The sequence below is a fragment of the Setaria italica genome, chromosome IX (assembly GCF_000263155.2).
Source record: "Setaria italica strain Yugu1 chromosome IX, Setaria_italica_v2.0, whole genome shotgun sequence".
Lineage (NCBI taxonomy): Eukaryota > Viridiplantae > Streptophyta > Magnoliopsida > Poales > Poaceae > Setaria > Setaria italica.
The window spans coordinates 20,375,611-20,392,223 of record NC_028458.1 but is presented as its reverse complement, the minus strand read 5'-3'; the positions used below and the strand labels follow the sequence as shown (position 1 = coordinate 20,392,223).

Sequence of the window (16,613 nt, the reverse complement as noted above, 5' to 3'; positions counted from 1 at the left end):
GGGAAAAAGGAACTGATTTTACCAAGATCATTTCATTACTGGCCCTTTAACACAGAAGAAGTACTCAACTCAAGGCTGACCTATTACACCACTATCCAAAATTATAGGTTGCTGAGGAGTTCAACAAAAGATTAACTTCCTACAGCCTTCGACCTATAAGTCATCTAGGTTGCCTACTGAGGAAACACTATGTGTTGGAGAAGGGGCGTCGCCATCTTCAATGTCCATACTCGAGACTCCCTCTACCTCCTCAGGGTCTTCCTCCTCCTCCGGGGCCATTTGCTCATCCAGCTGCATTTCCAAAGCATGGATAGCATCGAGCTCGGCATGGTGCTCGGCCAAGTGTGCCTTAGCAACCGCGAGCTCCATCTCAACCTCCAATTTCTCTTCAGCAAGCTGCATCATGTCTTGCTCCATATCAGCCGCCCTTTCCTCTAGCTGGGTAATCTTGGTCTGCATGTCGGAGACCTGTATGCCCCTTTGGATAAGCTAATATGACTTTTCCACCAAGTCTCTCTTGACGGTGTTGAAATGCTCCTGGGTGTCTACGGCGATCCGTGCCAAGACAGCCATCCGTCCTTGAAGTTCGACTAGTCGGTACAAAGCTGACATGCACCTTGTCGTGGTAGAGACGGTGACCAGTGAGTGTGAGGCTACCAACACTTCCATGTTATTGACGCGGTCAAGCCAAGCCGGGTCCATACGATCCCTGGCGGGGAACAAACCGATTGGGTCCAAGAGGACCTCAAACGGATGTAGCCGGCAAAACTGAGTGAGAGCCTGCAAGGCAGCTCACTCCCAAGTGTCCTCAAGGGTATGACCGTAGGTCGAGACCTCGAGCTGGGGCCACTTAGGCTGTACAGGGGGTGGAGGTACAACCACTTGCACGTTGCACCGCTGCACTCCGTGCTCTTGGTACTCACGTCCCGCGTAAAGAGGCGGTGACTGGTACCCAAACCACCTCAAAGTATCCCACAAAATAGCAGGAAAGCCCTCGAAATGTAGGCATGTGGAGTGGGAAGTGCCATCGGCGCCACGAAACACATGTCCGGCTGTGACAGCCCGAGTAATTAAGAACCTAAATAAAATAATCAATAGGGTGATTAAGAAGCAAATCAAAGCTAACTCCAATTTACTGAGAGTTAAGGTCCAAAAATACCTCAGTTTTCGAACCAAGTTTTAAAAACTCCCTCCTGTTGAGAATAACTTGTGAAGCAAATAAAAATAATTTTTAAAGAAGAACTTAAATTTTGGCCAATATAAAAGTGGTATAACTTTTCAAGTTGAACACCTTCTACTCACAACACTTCTTCTGATTTTGAGCAGAGGATGTTCCAAAATCGAGTAGACGATCGGTCAAGTTTCAAATCCAATTCCAAAATAGCTTTGACTGACGTTTCACCAAAGGTCCTACCATCCTCTCTCCAACTTCGTCAAGCTTTTCCTTGTTGATCTTTATAAAAGTCATAGCATATACCTTGTTCCCGAACCTTCACTTTTGGAAATCAAACCGCGTAGTTCGAACTTGGTGTGAAAACACATGTTATACACGACACCTTCATCATGACACGCATCACGAGCATCATCATGCATATTTAAGCATCATGAACATCTTTTTGTGCATCGTTGGCCTTTATAAGCATCATTTGTGCATACATGAGTGTTTTGGCCATGCATTGTTAAGTGCTCCGAATTTTGTTATTTATCGGTGGAAAATCGAATTTTTGAAGGACCCCAATTAATTCCATACAACTGTGCTCACAAATATTTTATTCAAATACTAGACACCATTTAGTGATTTTACAATATTTTTACCAAATTTTTCAGAGATGTTTTCTTGGGTTAAAAATTCATTTAAAGTTGAATTTTAGCTGTTTTGTTTTGACGATTGTGCTCAAACTATAAAACCTTTTGAGTTGATTCTTGTTGCATTAGATTCTTGGTGATTTATCTTTCCAACGAGTATTTTTAGAGAATTTTTAGACATCAATAGCTAGGTCGTTTAAGGGTCAAAGTTGGCATGTTTTATTTCTCCGTGGGCCCACACGTCAGTCGTCTTCAACCTTTGTCCAGCCACCTGCACGGCTCCCCTTGGCCGGCACAGACACCGAGGATGGCCATTGGGCACCTCCAGCCATGCCAGCAGGCCCCTCTCCACCCATAGGTCCCCTAAGCATCTCCCACATGCTCCCCCTCCCTCCTACACCACTCCTCGCGCCTGGTTGGGCAGTGCTCCGCCTGCACGGTATGGGTGCCACACGGACAGAAGTGCCACCACGGGGCCGCCATGCCCGACGCTCGCCCTTGTCACCAATAGCCGCCCAGCGTCGCCGTGTCGTTCCTATCCGTCCCCTCTCGCCTTATAAGCAGCGCTAGCCCCTCCAGAACTACTTCCCCTTCCCAAACCACCATTGCCAGTACAAGCTCCAAGTTTTCCCCAAACTTCGCTGCCCAAATCCGTCACCATGGTCGAGTCTCGGCTTGATTCCTCGCAGCTAGAGCATCCTCTCGATGTCGCGCTTCCATTTTGCTACTTCCCGGCCGTCCTCCCTCGCTGGACGACCCTCCCCACGGCGAGCTCCCCCACCCCCATCCGCTACCTCCTGGAAGTTCCTGTTGTGCCGCTCCTCCTCGTAACCAGGCCCTTCTGGTGAGCTTCCTTGGCCCCGTGCACCGCCCCTCTCCCTCCCCAAGCCGCCCCTTCTCTTTCCCCCACCTTCGGCCCCAAGTCCATGGTCGGCCGTGCCTGTTCCCGTGCGTGCGTGCCTATGTTGTGTACCGTTGGTGCGTGGGGGGCTTCATTGGAGAAGAAGAAGGAAGTGTAGGGGGTTATGGGGAAGTTTCAGGGACTTTTGCGCAATTAACCCGTAGACCTGGGGGCTAGAGTGAAAGTTTGTCTCGGTTTTTCTTTATTTTCTAGATCTAAAAAGGCTGAAACTTTAAAAATTCATAGTAAATTGTATAACAATCATAAAATAGCAAATGAGAATGTTTTGGAATCCTTGTGAGTAGGTTTACACATTAGAGTCATAATATGATATGTTTTAGTAGAAAGTTTCTGATGTTTTTTTATTCTTTCAGAGTGCTTTTAGAAATCCTTTTAAGTTGTTAGATGCACATCTTGAGTTATAGAAGTCCAAAACTTGTGATTCCAGTTGTGTTGGTCTTGTTATGACACCCTATAGCTAATAAAAATATTAAAAATGTTAGTTGTGTACTGTTTTTAACATGTTTTGATTTAATCTTGATAAATAGGCAAATTCTAGCTTGCTGTGCTTATCATTTTCATATCTAAAGTTGTGGTGCTCCAATCATTGTGAACTTTTTATGGTAGGCTATATGTGGTTATCTTGTGCTGTGGTAAAAATTTCATACTGATTGGTGCATGTATGACTGAGTTATTGAGTTAACTTGTTTATTACTTCATAAATGGTTTTAAATAAGTTATAACTTTAATGTAGGTGTAAAAATGGGAAATGTGGTTCCACTACCTTTGTATGATGTTGTTCTACCATAATAACATATAAAATGGCTATATGTTTATAGAAAATAATGATATTTAGATTTATCTTGCTTTTACATGTTTTCTTGCTATAGCAATTTGTCTTTTTCATAGCAATTAAATTATAAAACCTGAGCATGTGTGATTTATACAATAGCCATGTTTTGATAACATCTATCATCCATAAAAATCTCAGCTCCCAATGAGATGTTCCACATCACCTATAATTAATATGTATGCTTACTATATAATTGGATGATGAAAGTTTTCTAGTAGATGCATATAGTTAGGTCATGTGAAGCTTTTAATAGTTATTTTTGAGGGGTACATATGATGCTAAGTTATGATAAGTAGGAGTTAAGCTTTGAATATGACTCATATGTATGCTCTCATGTTAATATAACAACTGCTTATAAAGTTCTTCACCTTTCTTAAGGTATTTAGGGTGTTCCATATTATCTAAAACTAATGCTAATTAACTATGTTCAAGTATTTGTGTGCTATGTGTTTAACTTATGCATGTGTCACCTTGATAAAGGACTAAATGAAGAACCTTGTTGCATATGTGCTGAAATGGCTGCTAGAGTAGTTTCTGTTGTGGCAATATTTTCATGATGCAAATGATGTTTTATATAAATGTGGTGAATACAAAAGCTGTAGGTAACTTCATAATATAGCTTGTGTTAAACTTTCATGACCATAAGCCTGATGGTTTAGGCGCTATAGATTTTACAAGTTCATTGTTAGGTTTTGCATGCTCTATGTATAGGTCTGAATGATTGTGTTTTTTGACTTAGCTAAGATTTGAATCATGTCATGGAGATAATATAATAAGTGTAGGGTTTTTCATGAGCCTTTCAAATTGTTAAAGATCACCCCTTTTGGTGGTATAAATCCCTAGTTATGAGCTTGTGAAGTAGAACAACATAATCTGTCCTAATCTGAACAGAGATGTCTTCTTTGTGATGTTTGACCTGGTTCACTTTGGTTTTAGCTTGTGGTGTTTATAACAAAGTTGTGCATGGGTTGTTAAGGTTTCTAAAAAGTCTAGAACCACCTTGTTGTGAAAGCTAGAACTCAACTTATGGCTGTCTAAAGTTTAATGTCAGAATCTGTCCACGCTTGGACAGATTTGCTTCTTGGTGTAGTATAGTCTTGTTAACTGTTGAATCATCTTAAGATGACAATAAAAAAGTTATAAATAACTTAATAAGGTTTATACCAAGTTAAGAATCATGGTTGTTGGAGGTCTAGAACTCCAGATATGCATCTATGAAGTTCGTGTTAGTTTTTTGTCCCTGTTTGTACAGATCTGCTCTTTGGTGTGTCTTCACCTTCTTATTTGTTGAATCAGCTTTTGGTGTGAATAAAAAAAGTTTTAGATAATTTCGTTAACTTTACAGAAAGTCTAGGGTCACCTTTGTTGGATGCTTATATCCCTAGTTATAGCTCGAACAAGTGACTACTGTGCTGTTGTCCAGATTCTGTGAATGTGCTTAAGTTATTAGCTTTAACTTGACGTTGCCTTGTGTGTTTGTTAGTTAGCTCATATCACTGTTAGAGTTAAATTTATCTACCTGAGAATCATATAAATGTGTTATATAATGTTGATCAAGCACTCAACTAATAAATGTTCATGTGTGGATGTTGCTACAAAATAACCTTGTTGCATAGCTTGCTAGAACCTTAGTGATGTTGGTATGTGACTTGCTTGTGTATGAATTGTTTAAAAATAAATGTAATATACTTTGATCACCTCAACTTGTTGGTTGTGTGATGCACTTATGTATGCCATGTTGATAAGCACCATCACCCTAGTTCTTGTATGATGCTAGGCTTAATTAACTCTTGATTGTTAAATGCTTGCAATAGCTTGACTTGAGTTAACTAGTGTGCCATGCTTGTTATGCTTGCTATATCTATGGAGACTTGATTGATAATTAGTTAAATAACTTGCTCTCTAAGTGCTTATATCTTGTGGTGTAACCTTGTGCGTGTCCCGAATGCTTTTGTGTGATGCAGCTCTTTTTACTGTTCTTCGTATTCATGCTCTTGCATCTTGCATCTCATTTAGATACGCTAGATAAACCATGTAAAGGATGTAATGATGGAACCGAACCGAAAGACGGTGTATGGTGGAGCTATCCCGAAGATGGAAGGACTAAGCAAGTGCTGAGATGGGAGATGCTCGCCAAGCGAGTGTCGTCTAACAAACACTAACCTAGTGTGGATTCCAGGCAAGCCCCGGTGCATGCTTCCCTATTTTTAAATTATGCAATATGTTGATGCTTATGATTGTGCATTTACGTTTATAGGAGTTGAATGGTACCTTAGATGCATGAACTTAGTACCCTTTTGATCTGAACACTAGGATGATAAGTTGTGTTGATGCAATACTTAATAGGACACGTAAAAGTCGAGTGATTTCCTGTCACTCGCAAGTTATAGGAGTTGTTTGTTTACTTATGTTACAACCATAAGGATGACGGGCGGGGCAGGGCCTTGGGAACTGTTTTGGTGGTCGGTGGATTGCCCCGTCTATCTAAATGAAATTGGACTAAGGTTGAAATGTGTCGGCGTTCGTGATTAAGTGTTTAAAAGTACTAATCTCATACCTAGTATGGGATGGGGAAGCCTAGTACCTAATTGAACTAGGACATGGCATACTCCCCTAGCTGTCCTTGGAATGTCGTTCCCATGGTGCATCATGTGGGTGCAAGTACGGTCATAGTACGGCAGAGGCCGGGATTATGAAGCATTGCATGCCAAAGGCAGTTGGCCCTGTGTGACATACTGGCCCAAGGCTTAATAGTATTGATAGAATACTCGTACCAACAAGTTGCAACTTCTTTTCCGGAAGCTCATCCTCAAAGAACTCCGGGGTTAAGCGTGCTTGGCCCGGAGCAATTTCGGGATGGGTGACCGACCGGGAAGCTCTTCCCGGGTGCGCACGAGTGGCACGAGTGAGGACAAAGTGCGCAGAAAAGACTTGTGTTGGTCTGTGAGGGAATTCTTGATATTCTAGAGAGCTGCTAGGTGTAAGCGGGCCCGGCCCCAGGGGGCGGGACGCCACAGTTGGTATCAGAGCCGACTCTCGCGGTTTCACGGGCGCGTGCGGTCGCAGTTGCGCAGGCATGGTGTGCATGGCTGGTGTGGGCCCAGAGTGGTCACACAGCATGGCACATGCGCTGGTACTGGACACACGGACGTGGCCAAGAGGGGACGTTCCTGGCTTGGGGTTGACCGACGAGGGCGTCGGTCTTCTAAGGGGGTGAGTATGTGTCATACTGGCCCAAGGCTTAATAGTATTGATAGAATACTCGTACCAAAAAGTTGCAACTTGTTTTCCGGAAGCTCATCCTCAAAGAACTCCGGGGTTAAGCGTGCTTGGCCCGGAGCAATTTCGGGATGGGTGACCAACCGGGAAGCTCTTCCCGGGTGCGCACGAGTGAGGACAAAGTGCGCAGAAAAGACTTGTGTTGGTCTGTGAGGGAATTCTTGATATTCTAGAGAGCTGCTAGGTGTAAGCGGGCCCGGCCCCAGGGGGGCGGGACGCCACACCCTGACACGTGCCTAAGGGATCGATGGGGACGGCTGACAAATGAAGCAACCCTTCATGGTGCGCGGATGTCGTGAGATTAGGTTTGCCATGTATGGTTAATAAATTTGAATCGATTCGTCTGCCTCTCACGGTTTGGGACTGCTTGATCGCTATTCTGCACTGAGTAAAGATGGAACATGATGATGATATTAATCTTGATGCTTATTCTTTAATTGTTTTGAAACTATGCTTGCTTAGTATAAGTTGCCTTTGGAGTAGCCTGAGAAGTTGCAGCCTGATCTTCGACAGCCTTAGTTACCACCCCCGCTGCTGACCTCATCTCTGCGCCAGCAGGGTTCACCGCATCTCTAGAGGAGTTGTCATTGCTAACAACAGACTCTGTATCATCTTCAACATTGATCACCTCCTTGGTGATCGGCGACTTGTCCTGAGCAGCCAAGGCAGCTGCCTTCTCAGTTTCCATCGCTAGCTCGAGTATCTGCAAACCACCAGTGTCATCCTGAGTAGACACGGTGGTGACATTGGAAATATCCTTTGGGAGTACATGATACCTAGGATCTTGTCTTTCCTCATAGGTAAACCTTGGGAGGCACATCATCCACAGTGTTGGATTTCTTCATGACCCGCTTTGCAAGGGCAGCCCGTTTCTTCTTTCGTGGTGGAGGGATCGCGACTTCAAGTTCATCTGTGGCTGAGTGTTTCTTTACCACGGGGGAAGATCTGACCTTAGCAGATGTTCGGACCTTAACTTCATATCGATCTGCGACATTAGAACTAGTGCCGCTGGAGGACTCGACTACCTCCTCCTCCTGGTCATCGCCTCTCATGACTTCCCATGTAAACAAGCGAGGAGCAGCTGCACAGACATCTTTAGATCCAGGAGGAGGAGGAACGGAGAAGTACAAATCAACATCTTCCTGCAAAATGAGACAAGTTAGTTGACTAGTACTTTCAAATTAAGTACTTAGGAGCCACAGTCATGAGTACTTATAGGCTTTGGCGGGTGTGAGGCATTGAATTCCCGCACAATAATGGGGATCCCGCCATGTTCTTGAACATCCGTTTGAGGCTAACCATGATCTCATCTGTGCTGATTTCATCAGGAGAAAATCTGGATGGGTCGTTGAGACCGGTGTATTCATAGCCATAGTGGCATCGCTGCTACAAAGGCTGCATTCGGCGCTTCATAAAGCTAAAGGCTACTCCAATTATAGTGAGCCCCTCTTGTTTCAACTAGGCAATTTTATCCATAAATTCAGGTAGTTGGAGGCAATCTCCATGTTTCAGTTCATCAAGCCACCGGTTGTTCCAAGAGGGGTGGTGTCCTGTCAGTTTGGGTATTTTGGATCATGGTTGCCAATGTAGCACCATTTTTCCTTTCACCCAGCATTGGAGTCTATCAACTCATAATTCAAATACAGGCTGCTTACTGTCTCCCACATCTAAATTCTGGCGCCTACAACCAACAGCGTTTGTTTCCTCGAGGGTTGTGGCTTCACACGGAAAAACTTCCAGAATTTCATTAGGATTTAGATGCACTAACTCCAACTTGTAGTAATCAAGAAGACCTCGGAAGAAATCACAGGTGGGCAATCCAAGGCCTCACTCAATGAAGTGTAGAAAGATTACCGTCTCATTTGGATATGATTCCAATGGGTAGGCATTCCCAAAAGCGGATCTCCACTGAATATAGCACTGCTCTTGCAACAGCTTTGCGGTGACAAGAGCCTTGATGTCACCCTCGGTTGCCTTCGACTCTTTCCAGGCGCACACGACGTTGGGCGGCGCCGTCTGATTGGTCTTGCTGTACTTAGGCGCTGGCAACTGAGGATCTTTCCCCTTGCCGGATCTCTTTTTCTTATTCTTGTCCTCAGCGAGCTTGGATGCAGCGGTCTTCCTCCTCATCCTTAGTGTCACGAGCGTCTTTAGTCGCATACGCTTGGGGCTACATGGTGGGGGTGGCGGCACTAGCGTTCGGAGATCGAACAGTGGTGGCAGCGCTAGGGCTACAGTGTGAAAGTTGGAAAGGTGAATGGCAAGGGTAAAACAGAAGGGATAACTTCCTCCGTTATTTATAACAGTGGCACAGTTTGCACAAGTGAATGGTCTTCGATTCAAAGAATTCCCAAAATTCAGGAAAACTGATTGGTGGTTTCTTTTATTTCGGAAAAAAGATATGGATATTCCAAAAGATGGTCACGTTGACTAAGTTTGAACCTTATACCCACCAAACTAGTCGGCTAAAGGCTCGGGAGCTATTGCCATGTGTCCATTGACAAAAAGTTTTTTCTTCGGGTTTTAAGGGGCAAGTGATGCAAATTACAGATTGTTCCTCAGCCTGGTTTTTCGATTCAACCTAAGGCTCGGGGGCTACTCCATATGGAGTGAAACTTTCGTTGCACTTCCATATAAAAAACAAAGTTGAAGGATACAAGACTAAGTTAAATGAGGCGCACATTCTAGCCGCATGACAGTTTTTAGGTACCTTTGAAGATTCAGCCAGATGAAGTACTCGAAGAGCACCAAAACTAGTCGGTGAAGTGTACAAAAGTACTCGAAACTACTACATTTGACTAAAAACTACTCGGGAGCTTGTCGTACATACATCTATGGGTCCACCAAAAGATTTGGACGGACCCAAATATGAGGCTGGACACCGAGACATATCTGACATTGAGACCATGGCGCAAGACGATATAGTCTACATGGAAATATAAGAATTGATCGAGGATTAGGAAAGTACTCGTTGTAATAGGGTAGGCTTCTTCTAGTCGTATCCGACTAGTATTCTTGTAACCAACTGACCTGTAACCCCACCCTTGAATATACAAGGCGAGGCAGGGACCCCCTCTAAAGCAATTCAATCCAACCAATACACAGGACATAGGGTATTACGCAATTCAGCGGTCCGAACCTGTCTAAATCGTGTGCCTACATTTACCTTCGAGTTCCTGATCTTAGCGAGCCCTACCAGCTAAAACACTACCTCGAGCAGCCCCTTGGTAGGTTACCGGGTCTAAACACCGACATCCCCCCTCTTAGGGTGTCAGGATCCCTTCAACATATATTATGGCTGCTGAGGTTTGCTGAATCTTGTAAGATCGAATTGCTCAAATCATCTCCATATATATTATGCTTAGATTGAGCAAGTAACAAGCTTTGATCAAACTCATAATAAAGAAGATAAAAAACAATCCTAGGAGATGTTTTCAGGTTTTTTCTCAAGCTTTGTGGGCTCATGGTATATCTAGATATAGTACTATAGATATAGTACTACTAATGTTACTCCTTTTAACTTGTTTATTGTGATTAAGAGGTTGTTTTATGTATAGTATAATTAATTTTTTTAGCAAAGCAAAACGAATTATCCACTATTCATTATCATAGTTTAATGATGGATAATATCGATGAGGTGACTGACGAGATCTTGAAGACTCTACGGGAGATTGAGAAGGATAAAGCTACAAAACAAATGTCAAGGGAACTAAACGTCTCAGTGCTAACGCAGAGCAAAATATATGATCCCAACGTTTTGATGCTGTCCTTAACCCTGTTTACATTACCGCTCTATATTTGCCACGAAATTATGTATTTTAATGTATCAATTGAACAAGCTGTGATCCTGATGCGTTGTACGTATGTTAGCCTTCCGTCCTCAGGCTTGTCGGGATCCTGTCTCCACCACGGACAGCACTTCCCCTAGCATGGCGTGTGCGATGAACTCGTGGGCTGCCTCGGTGAGGTGGATCCCATCCCACGAGATGTACTCGGACGGGTCGGCGCACGTCGTCGACTTCGGGGTGCCGCAGAACGCCGTGTAGTTGAAGTTGTACGGCCCGCCGCCGCCCCCACAGCATGCGGCCAGCGGCTTGCTCCCGAAACCGTACCTCGCCGGCGATGCGACGGCTCTAGCGACGGAGCGGTACACGTCGGCGTAGAGGAAGGACCTGCGGGGGTGGCGGAGCCGGAGCTCCCAGAGCATGCGCTTGAGCGCGCGGTTGTGCTGGACTGCGATCCTGTTGAACCGGGCGTCGCAACCGGACACGGGGTCGTAGTCGCCGGGGCCACCTGGGAACATGGCGAGCAGCTTGGGCTCGCAACCGAGCGGTAGCATCCCCGTGACGACCACCGTCCTCGCTCCGGCGCCGATCATGGCCTATGAAGATCGAAAGGGTAAGAGAAAATCCCGCCAGAAACGTTGGACGCCACTATCCAGACATGTGATCGACAGGGTGTCGATGAGCTCGTGGGTGTATAGTAGTTACAGTCAGGGCTGAGCGGATGGTGCCGATGATGTGTGGCACGAGGCTCTCCGCGACATCGGCGGACTTGCTCATGAGGGCGAGGAAGTAGTCGTTGACTCCGATCTCACCGACGAAGAAGAGCGACCTCGCCGTGATCTTGCGTTGATCTGCTACATGATTAAACAAATTAAAACAGTCGACAGGATATGATGACGCCGATGATGTGTGGCTTGATTGCATGTCCATTCAGAAGGTCAACTTCCACATCTTATACGGATGCAGAATCCACGTACTAGTTTAGGTGCCACGAGATCTGAGTTAAATAAGCCCCTCATCTTGTTTATAAAAAGGAAAGGAAAGAAAAAAAATAGAATGCTGCCCGATCATATTTTTACCGTAGCCTGAGGAGTTTAGTAGCTGCAGAACATTCACAAACCAGCTTGTCTCATTGCCGAGAGAAATTGGCACGACCGACGTTATCCCTCGGCTCGCCAAGAACGCCGGGTCGAGCGCCGTCGCACCGCCCAGCGCAAAGTTCGCGCCATCAAGAAAGTCAGCAGCCGTCCTGCCGGCGAGGTACGGCGTCGGCAGTGGCACCTCCAGTTCTTCTACTGCGTGCATCACGGATTGGCTTGAGCCTTGCATGCATTTGCACGTGAAAAACGGTGGAATTGAAAGTTTGGTACCGAGGAAGTCGATGATGAGTCGGCCGTCGGAGGCCCTGCCGCTGGGATGACCGAAGTAGGTCTGCCCGTACGGCGGCCGGGTGGATGGACCCTTCGCCGTGGCCGGGAAGATGGCGGCATTCCCAGTGTCTGTGAGCGAGTTGCCGAATGCGAAGACGCGGGTGTAGCGCGCCAGGCTGAGGCTGCCGCCGGTGGCCGGGTCGGCAGCGGCTTCTGCTGCGACGAGAAGGGCGAGCAGTAGTGGAAGCCCCATGAGGAGACGTGAAAGCTGCGCCATGGATACCTTCTTGGAGGTCTTGAGAGTTTGCAACGTTATTTGTAGTGCCCTGGTGACCGATTTGGGTGATTTCTTTACTGGAGGTAGCATGTTGTAGTAGCTTTTGGTTTATCAATGAGGATCTCGAAGAGTTTGCAGTAAATAAAAGAAAAGAAAAGAAAAGATGATGGAACAACAGCTGTTCACATGGCGGAAGATCCCGGAGTTTATTGCTCCTCTGGCAAAGGGGCAGTCCGTGAAAATTTGAGGATTTGCAGTAAAGTAAAGAAAAAGAAGATGGTATCCACGATGTCTGTGAATTAAAGAAATTGTGTTTTGTTGAACTTTTTTTTAGAAAAAGGACGTGTCATCCGTCTCTGCTCAAGCCGCAACTTTTTTTAAAAAAGAAAGCACTGATACTATATGCTTAATTTCTTGAAAGAAGAGATGCATTCTCTTTTTGCAAAGAACGAAAAAAATATAATGAAGGCCTTGGCCCTCGATCTTCATTGTTCTAATAAGTAATCCTACTGTGTTGTGGTTGGAAACCATATCAAGTACTAGAAAACTGTATGTAACCCGGCATGAAACGCAAGTACAACTAATCAAACTAAGCACCTAATCCACCCTCTATAATGGAATCTGACGCGAAAACAAGATGCCCCATGAAACTATAATTAATCTGAGGGCCAAACATGAGGTAGATTAATCAAACAATTAAGAAATTGATCATGTGCGACAACCGACAACATATGGGCCTGTTCGCTTCAGCTTATAAGCCAGCTGAAAAGCTAAAACAGCTGATTTGTTGTGAGAGGGAAACATTATTTGGTAGCTGATAAGCCGGCTGAATAAGCTGAAGCGAACATGCCAATATCCCATGAGTAGGTGGGCAGGGCACCTCCAATTAAATTGTGCCATCTGTGATTAAATATAAAGAAAAGCCAGCTAGTATTGATTAGTCTATAATCGCATTTAATCCCCTTATGTATTTGCATGTGGAACCATGTTAGGTTTAAAGAACATGTTTTATCTTTATCTATTGTGGTAGTATATCTTTTTTGTTGAGAGTTGAAAACGAGACTGAAAGAATGAATCTAAGGTTTCTTTCAATTGATTAAAGGGTGTTGCTAGCGCTCGAACGTCCGATGGGAACTTTCCCATCGGATGCTCCATTGCAACATTCAAAAACAACATCTGCAACATCGAAAGTATGAGGTTGCAACATTGAAAAATATGCGAAAAATCGTTCAATGTAAACATCATTTCTGATTAAAAAAATTTCCACCGCAACATCAAGCGCATGTTTCATGCAACATTTCCAAACAAAAAATCACCATATGATAGGTTAAACACTTGCAACACATGTGCAAAGCATATGCAACATCTAGATCTACTTTGCAACATCAACATGAAATTCTTGCAACATTTTTCTGAAACATCCGAAACACGTGAAACATACCCTTGCAACATGCAGAAACATCTCGTCGGCTATGGAGACCGCTTCCCGCCACGCGCGCCCATGGCTGCTGGCCTCGCTCACTGATAGCCTCGCCGCGCCATGCGCCATGCCGGGAGGTGGCGGACAGCGACGCAGAAGAGGTTGGGGCCACGCCCGAGAGGATGCGGATGACGAGCTCCAGGCGCGGGGGCCTCCATGGCTGGTGAGGTGGGGCGCGGTCCGGGCACGGCGAGGTGCCTCCATGGCTGGCGGGGCGGAGGCGAGCTTCGGGGCACAGCGGCCTCCATAGCCGGCAGGGTGGGGGTGAAGTCCAGGTGCGGCGCCCGCCATGGCCGGTGTGGCGAGCTCCAAGGAGAAAGCAGAGCAGGAGTGAAGGATTTTGGAGGAAAGCATAGCGGGCAACCCAGCATGCAGCACTGCAGCAAATAGATAACTCTCGATCGGACTTGAGCTTGCAACTAGCTTGGTTTAAATGATACTTCGGGTCCGTCGCCCTGATGCCGTTTGAGTGGATCTGAGCGTCCGATATTTTCCGTCCACGTCGGATGTAGGATGGTTAGCATTACCGTTGATTAAATGAATGGTCTGGTTACATATTTATAAAGGGAAAAGGACATGCTCAAAGGGCATCATGTCCTTTGGGAGTTGGTCCCTTCATGAAAGGTCCACACCCTTTCATAAAAGGTCACATACAGTTGCCTCTAATCCTAATGGATCACTAATAAAATATTTCACAACACTCCCCCTTGATCAATTAGCTTCTTATAAGTTTCATGTAATCCTTGTTCAATCATCTTTGATTATCTTATGGAAAAAACTCCTCTAAAAACCCTATTCGAAAAATATTGAGGAGAAACCAACTTGTATGTCCACATGCCATTAAAACTCCTTTAAAACCCAGTGGGAAAATATAAGAAGAAAATGATATGGCATATTTGGATTATTGTCTCATTATAAATTCATACGAGAAAAACCTTTAAAAGGAAAACTCATAAGTAAGTTTGAAGATCAACATATTATGATCTGAGAACCATATTTGAATAACATTCCCCCGAAACCCAATGGGAAAATACTCGAAGTTGACTAAGGGGTGACGACAATGATAGCTTTCTGGGTTTCACAAGTCGGGTCAGGAAGACTATTTTACCCGAGAAATTCAAACCTTTAGGCATCTCCAAATATGATGGCAAGCAGGACCCAGTTCAATGGCTTCAATGCTACTCATTACCAGTTCAAGCTGCAGGAGGGAACGATGACACAAAAGTCATCTATTTTCTCATATGCATGGAATTAACGCCTCTCACTTGGCTCGAATCATTGAAGTCAAACTCAATTGACTCATCGCCAGATCTTAAGAAGGCATTTACCAACAATTACGCGGGAGCAATGCAGCGTCCAGGCAATAGACTTGACTTGGCACAAGTCAAGCAATGGCGAGACGAGACCCTGCGAAGCTACATCCATTGTTTTTTCGATAAGAAGGTGTTGGGGGAAAATATTAATGACCTCCTTATGCTCCTTAAACAACAATCATAAAGTCCTGGGCCCACCTACAGCGATGGTGACCTCCGCTGACTCGACATTAATAGGGAGTATTCCACTTCGCCTCGCCCGACCCATGGCCTCAGAGTCAGACACGCCCGACCCCTCGCTGCAAGACTCCGCCTCACCCGACCCACGGTCCTAGGGTCCGATACGCCCGACCCCTCGCCCCAAGGCTCCACCTCGCTCGACCCTAGGCGCAGAGGGTCGGACTCATCCGGGCCCACAAGATAAGGATCCACCTTGGGCGTAGACTAGCGAACAAGGGCGTAGATCTCGTGGGCCCCCACCAACCTCGCCATGAATGTGCCGCGGCTCTGGCACACAGAAAGGCGCCCGCGCTCCTCGACGTGACTCGCCACAGTATTCGGGTGGTACACTGTAGCCAAGATCGCACAGGCTACAGCGACACCGTCCTAGTCCGCGGCCTCCCCTGTTCGCCGTAGGGCACTCATTATCCGTGCCTCCCGGCACAAGACGGAGTGCCGCCCAGTTCTGCGCTTGGTCCGATGGCAGGGACATGACGGTCGCGCCTCCCGGTCAGCACGCAAGGCTACAGAGGTCGACCGTCCCCCACGACGTGCACAGTTGCGGTGGCTGGACATCATCATCATGCTTGGCCACAGCGGTCGGATGATACGCGCATCACGCACACACGGCAACGACGGGCAACCAGAGGATCGTCGACAGGATCCAACAACAGCCACCCCCCTCTGGCGGCCACGCTGACGGGAGACGGAGACCGGAAGGGAAGGCAGCGATCCCGGGGACTCGGTCCTTCCACCAGTGCTCTACTTTACCTTGCACGCTTATCTCTTTTACTTCTCCTTACACCTAGCTCATCTGTAACTCCTGTGTCCTAAAAGGAGGACCAGGATACCCGAGACAGGGATGACTCTCAAGCCAACTGAACTCACCCCTCTCCTCACGAGCATCAGTGCACACCCAAGAGACTTGGGGCCAGCTCCCTCTCTCGCCTGTTTGTAAACCCTACTACAGACCCCGCATGAGTAACACGAGCAGCTCCTCACACTGGACGTAGGGCTATTCCTGCCCGAACCAGTCTAACCCCGTGTCCTCTCACGCAACCATCCAAGCCTTACGCACATAAAACAAGTTTACTTGTCGTAGTCTTGATCCGCTATTCTTGACAACAACAGTTGGCGCGCCAGGGAGGGGACCTTTGCGCATACATCACCAGCTTCGTATGGCCAACCGTGACACCGGCTTTGCTCCCGGCTCCCTCATCCGCTTCGGGAGCTTGGACTTCCTCGCCACGGGGGGAGGGAATTGAGCTAATCCCTCTTCTTGTCCTGCCCGCTCGCCCCGTCATCTCCAGCTCCGCCGCCAGAATGGTGG

General features: G+C 46.2%; 1 protein-coding gene across 1 annotated transcript; it reads right to left on the bottom strand.

Annotated features, from left to right (window-relative positions):
- Positions 1-10,441: 10,441 nt before the first annotated feature.
- On the bottom strand, positions 10,442-12,266 carry LOC101783240 (GDSL esterase/lipase At1g28600). Its single transcript, XM_004986530.2, has 4 exons — positions 11,995-12,266; positions 11,704-11,919; positions 11,330-11,475; positions 10,442-11,220 (listed from the first exon to the last, which is right to left on the bottom strand). Exons 1-4 carry the CDS (start codon positions 12,245-12,247, stop codon positions 10,720-10,722), a joined length of 1,116 nt encoding a protein of 371 aa, XP_004986587.2. The 5' UTR covers positions 12,248-12,266; the 3' UTR covers positions 10,442-10,719.
- Positions 12,267-16,613: the final 4,347 nt, after the last annotated feature.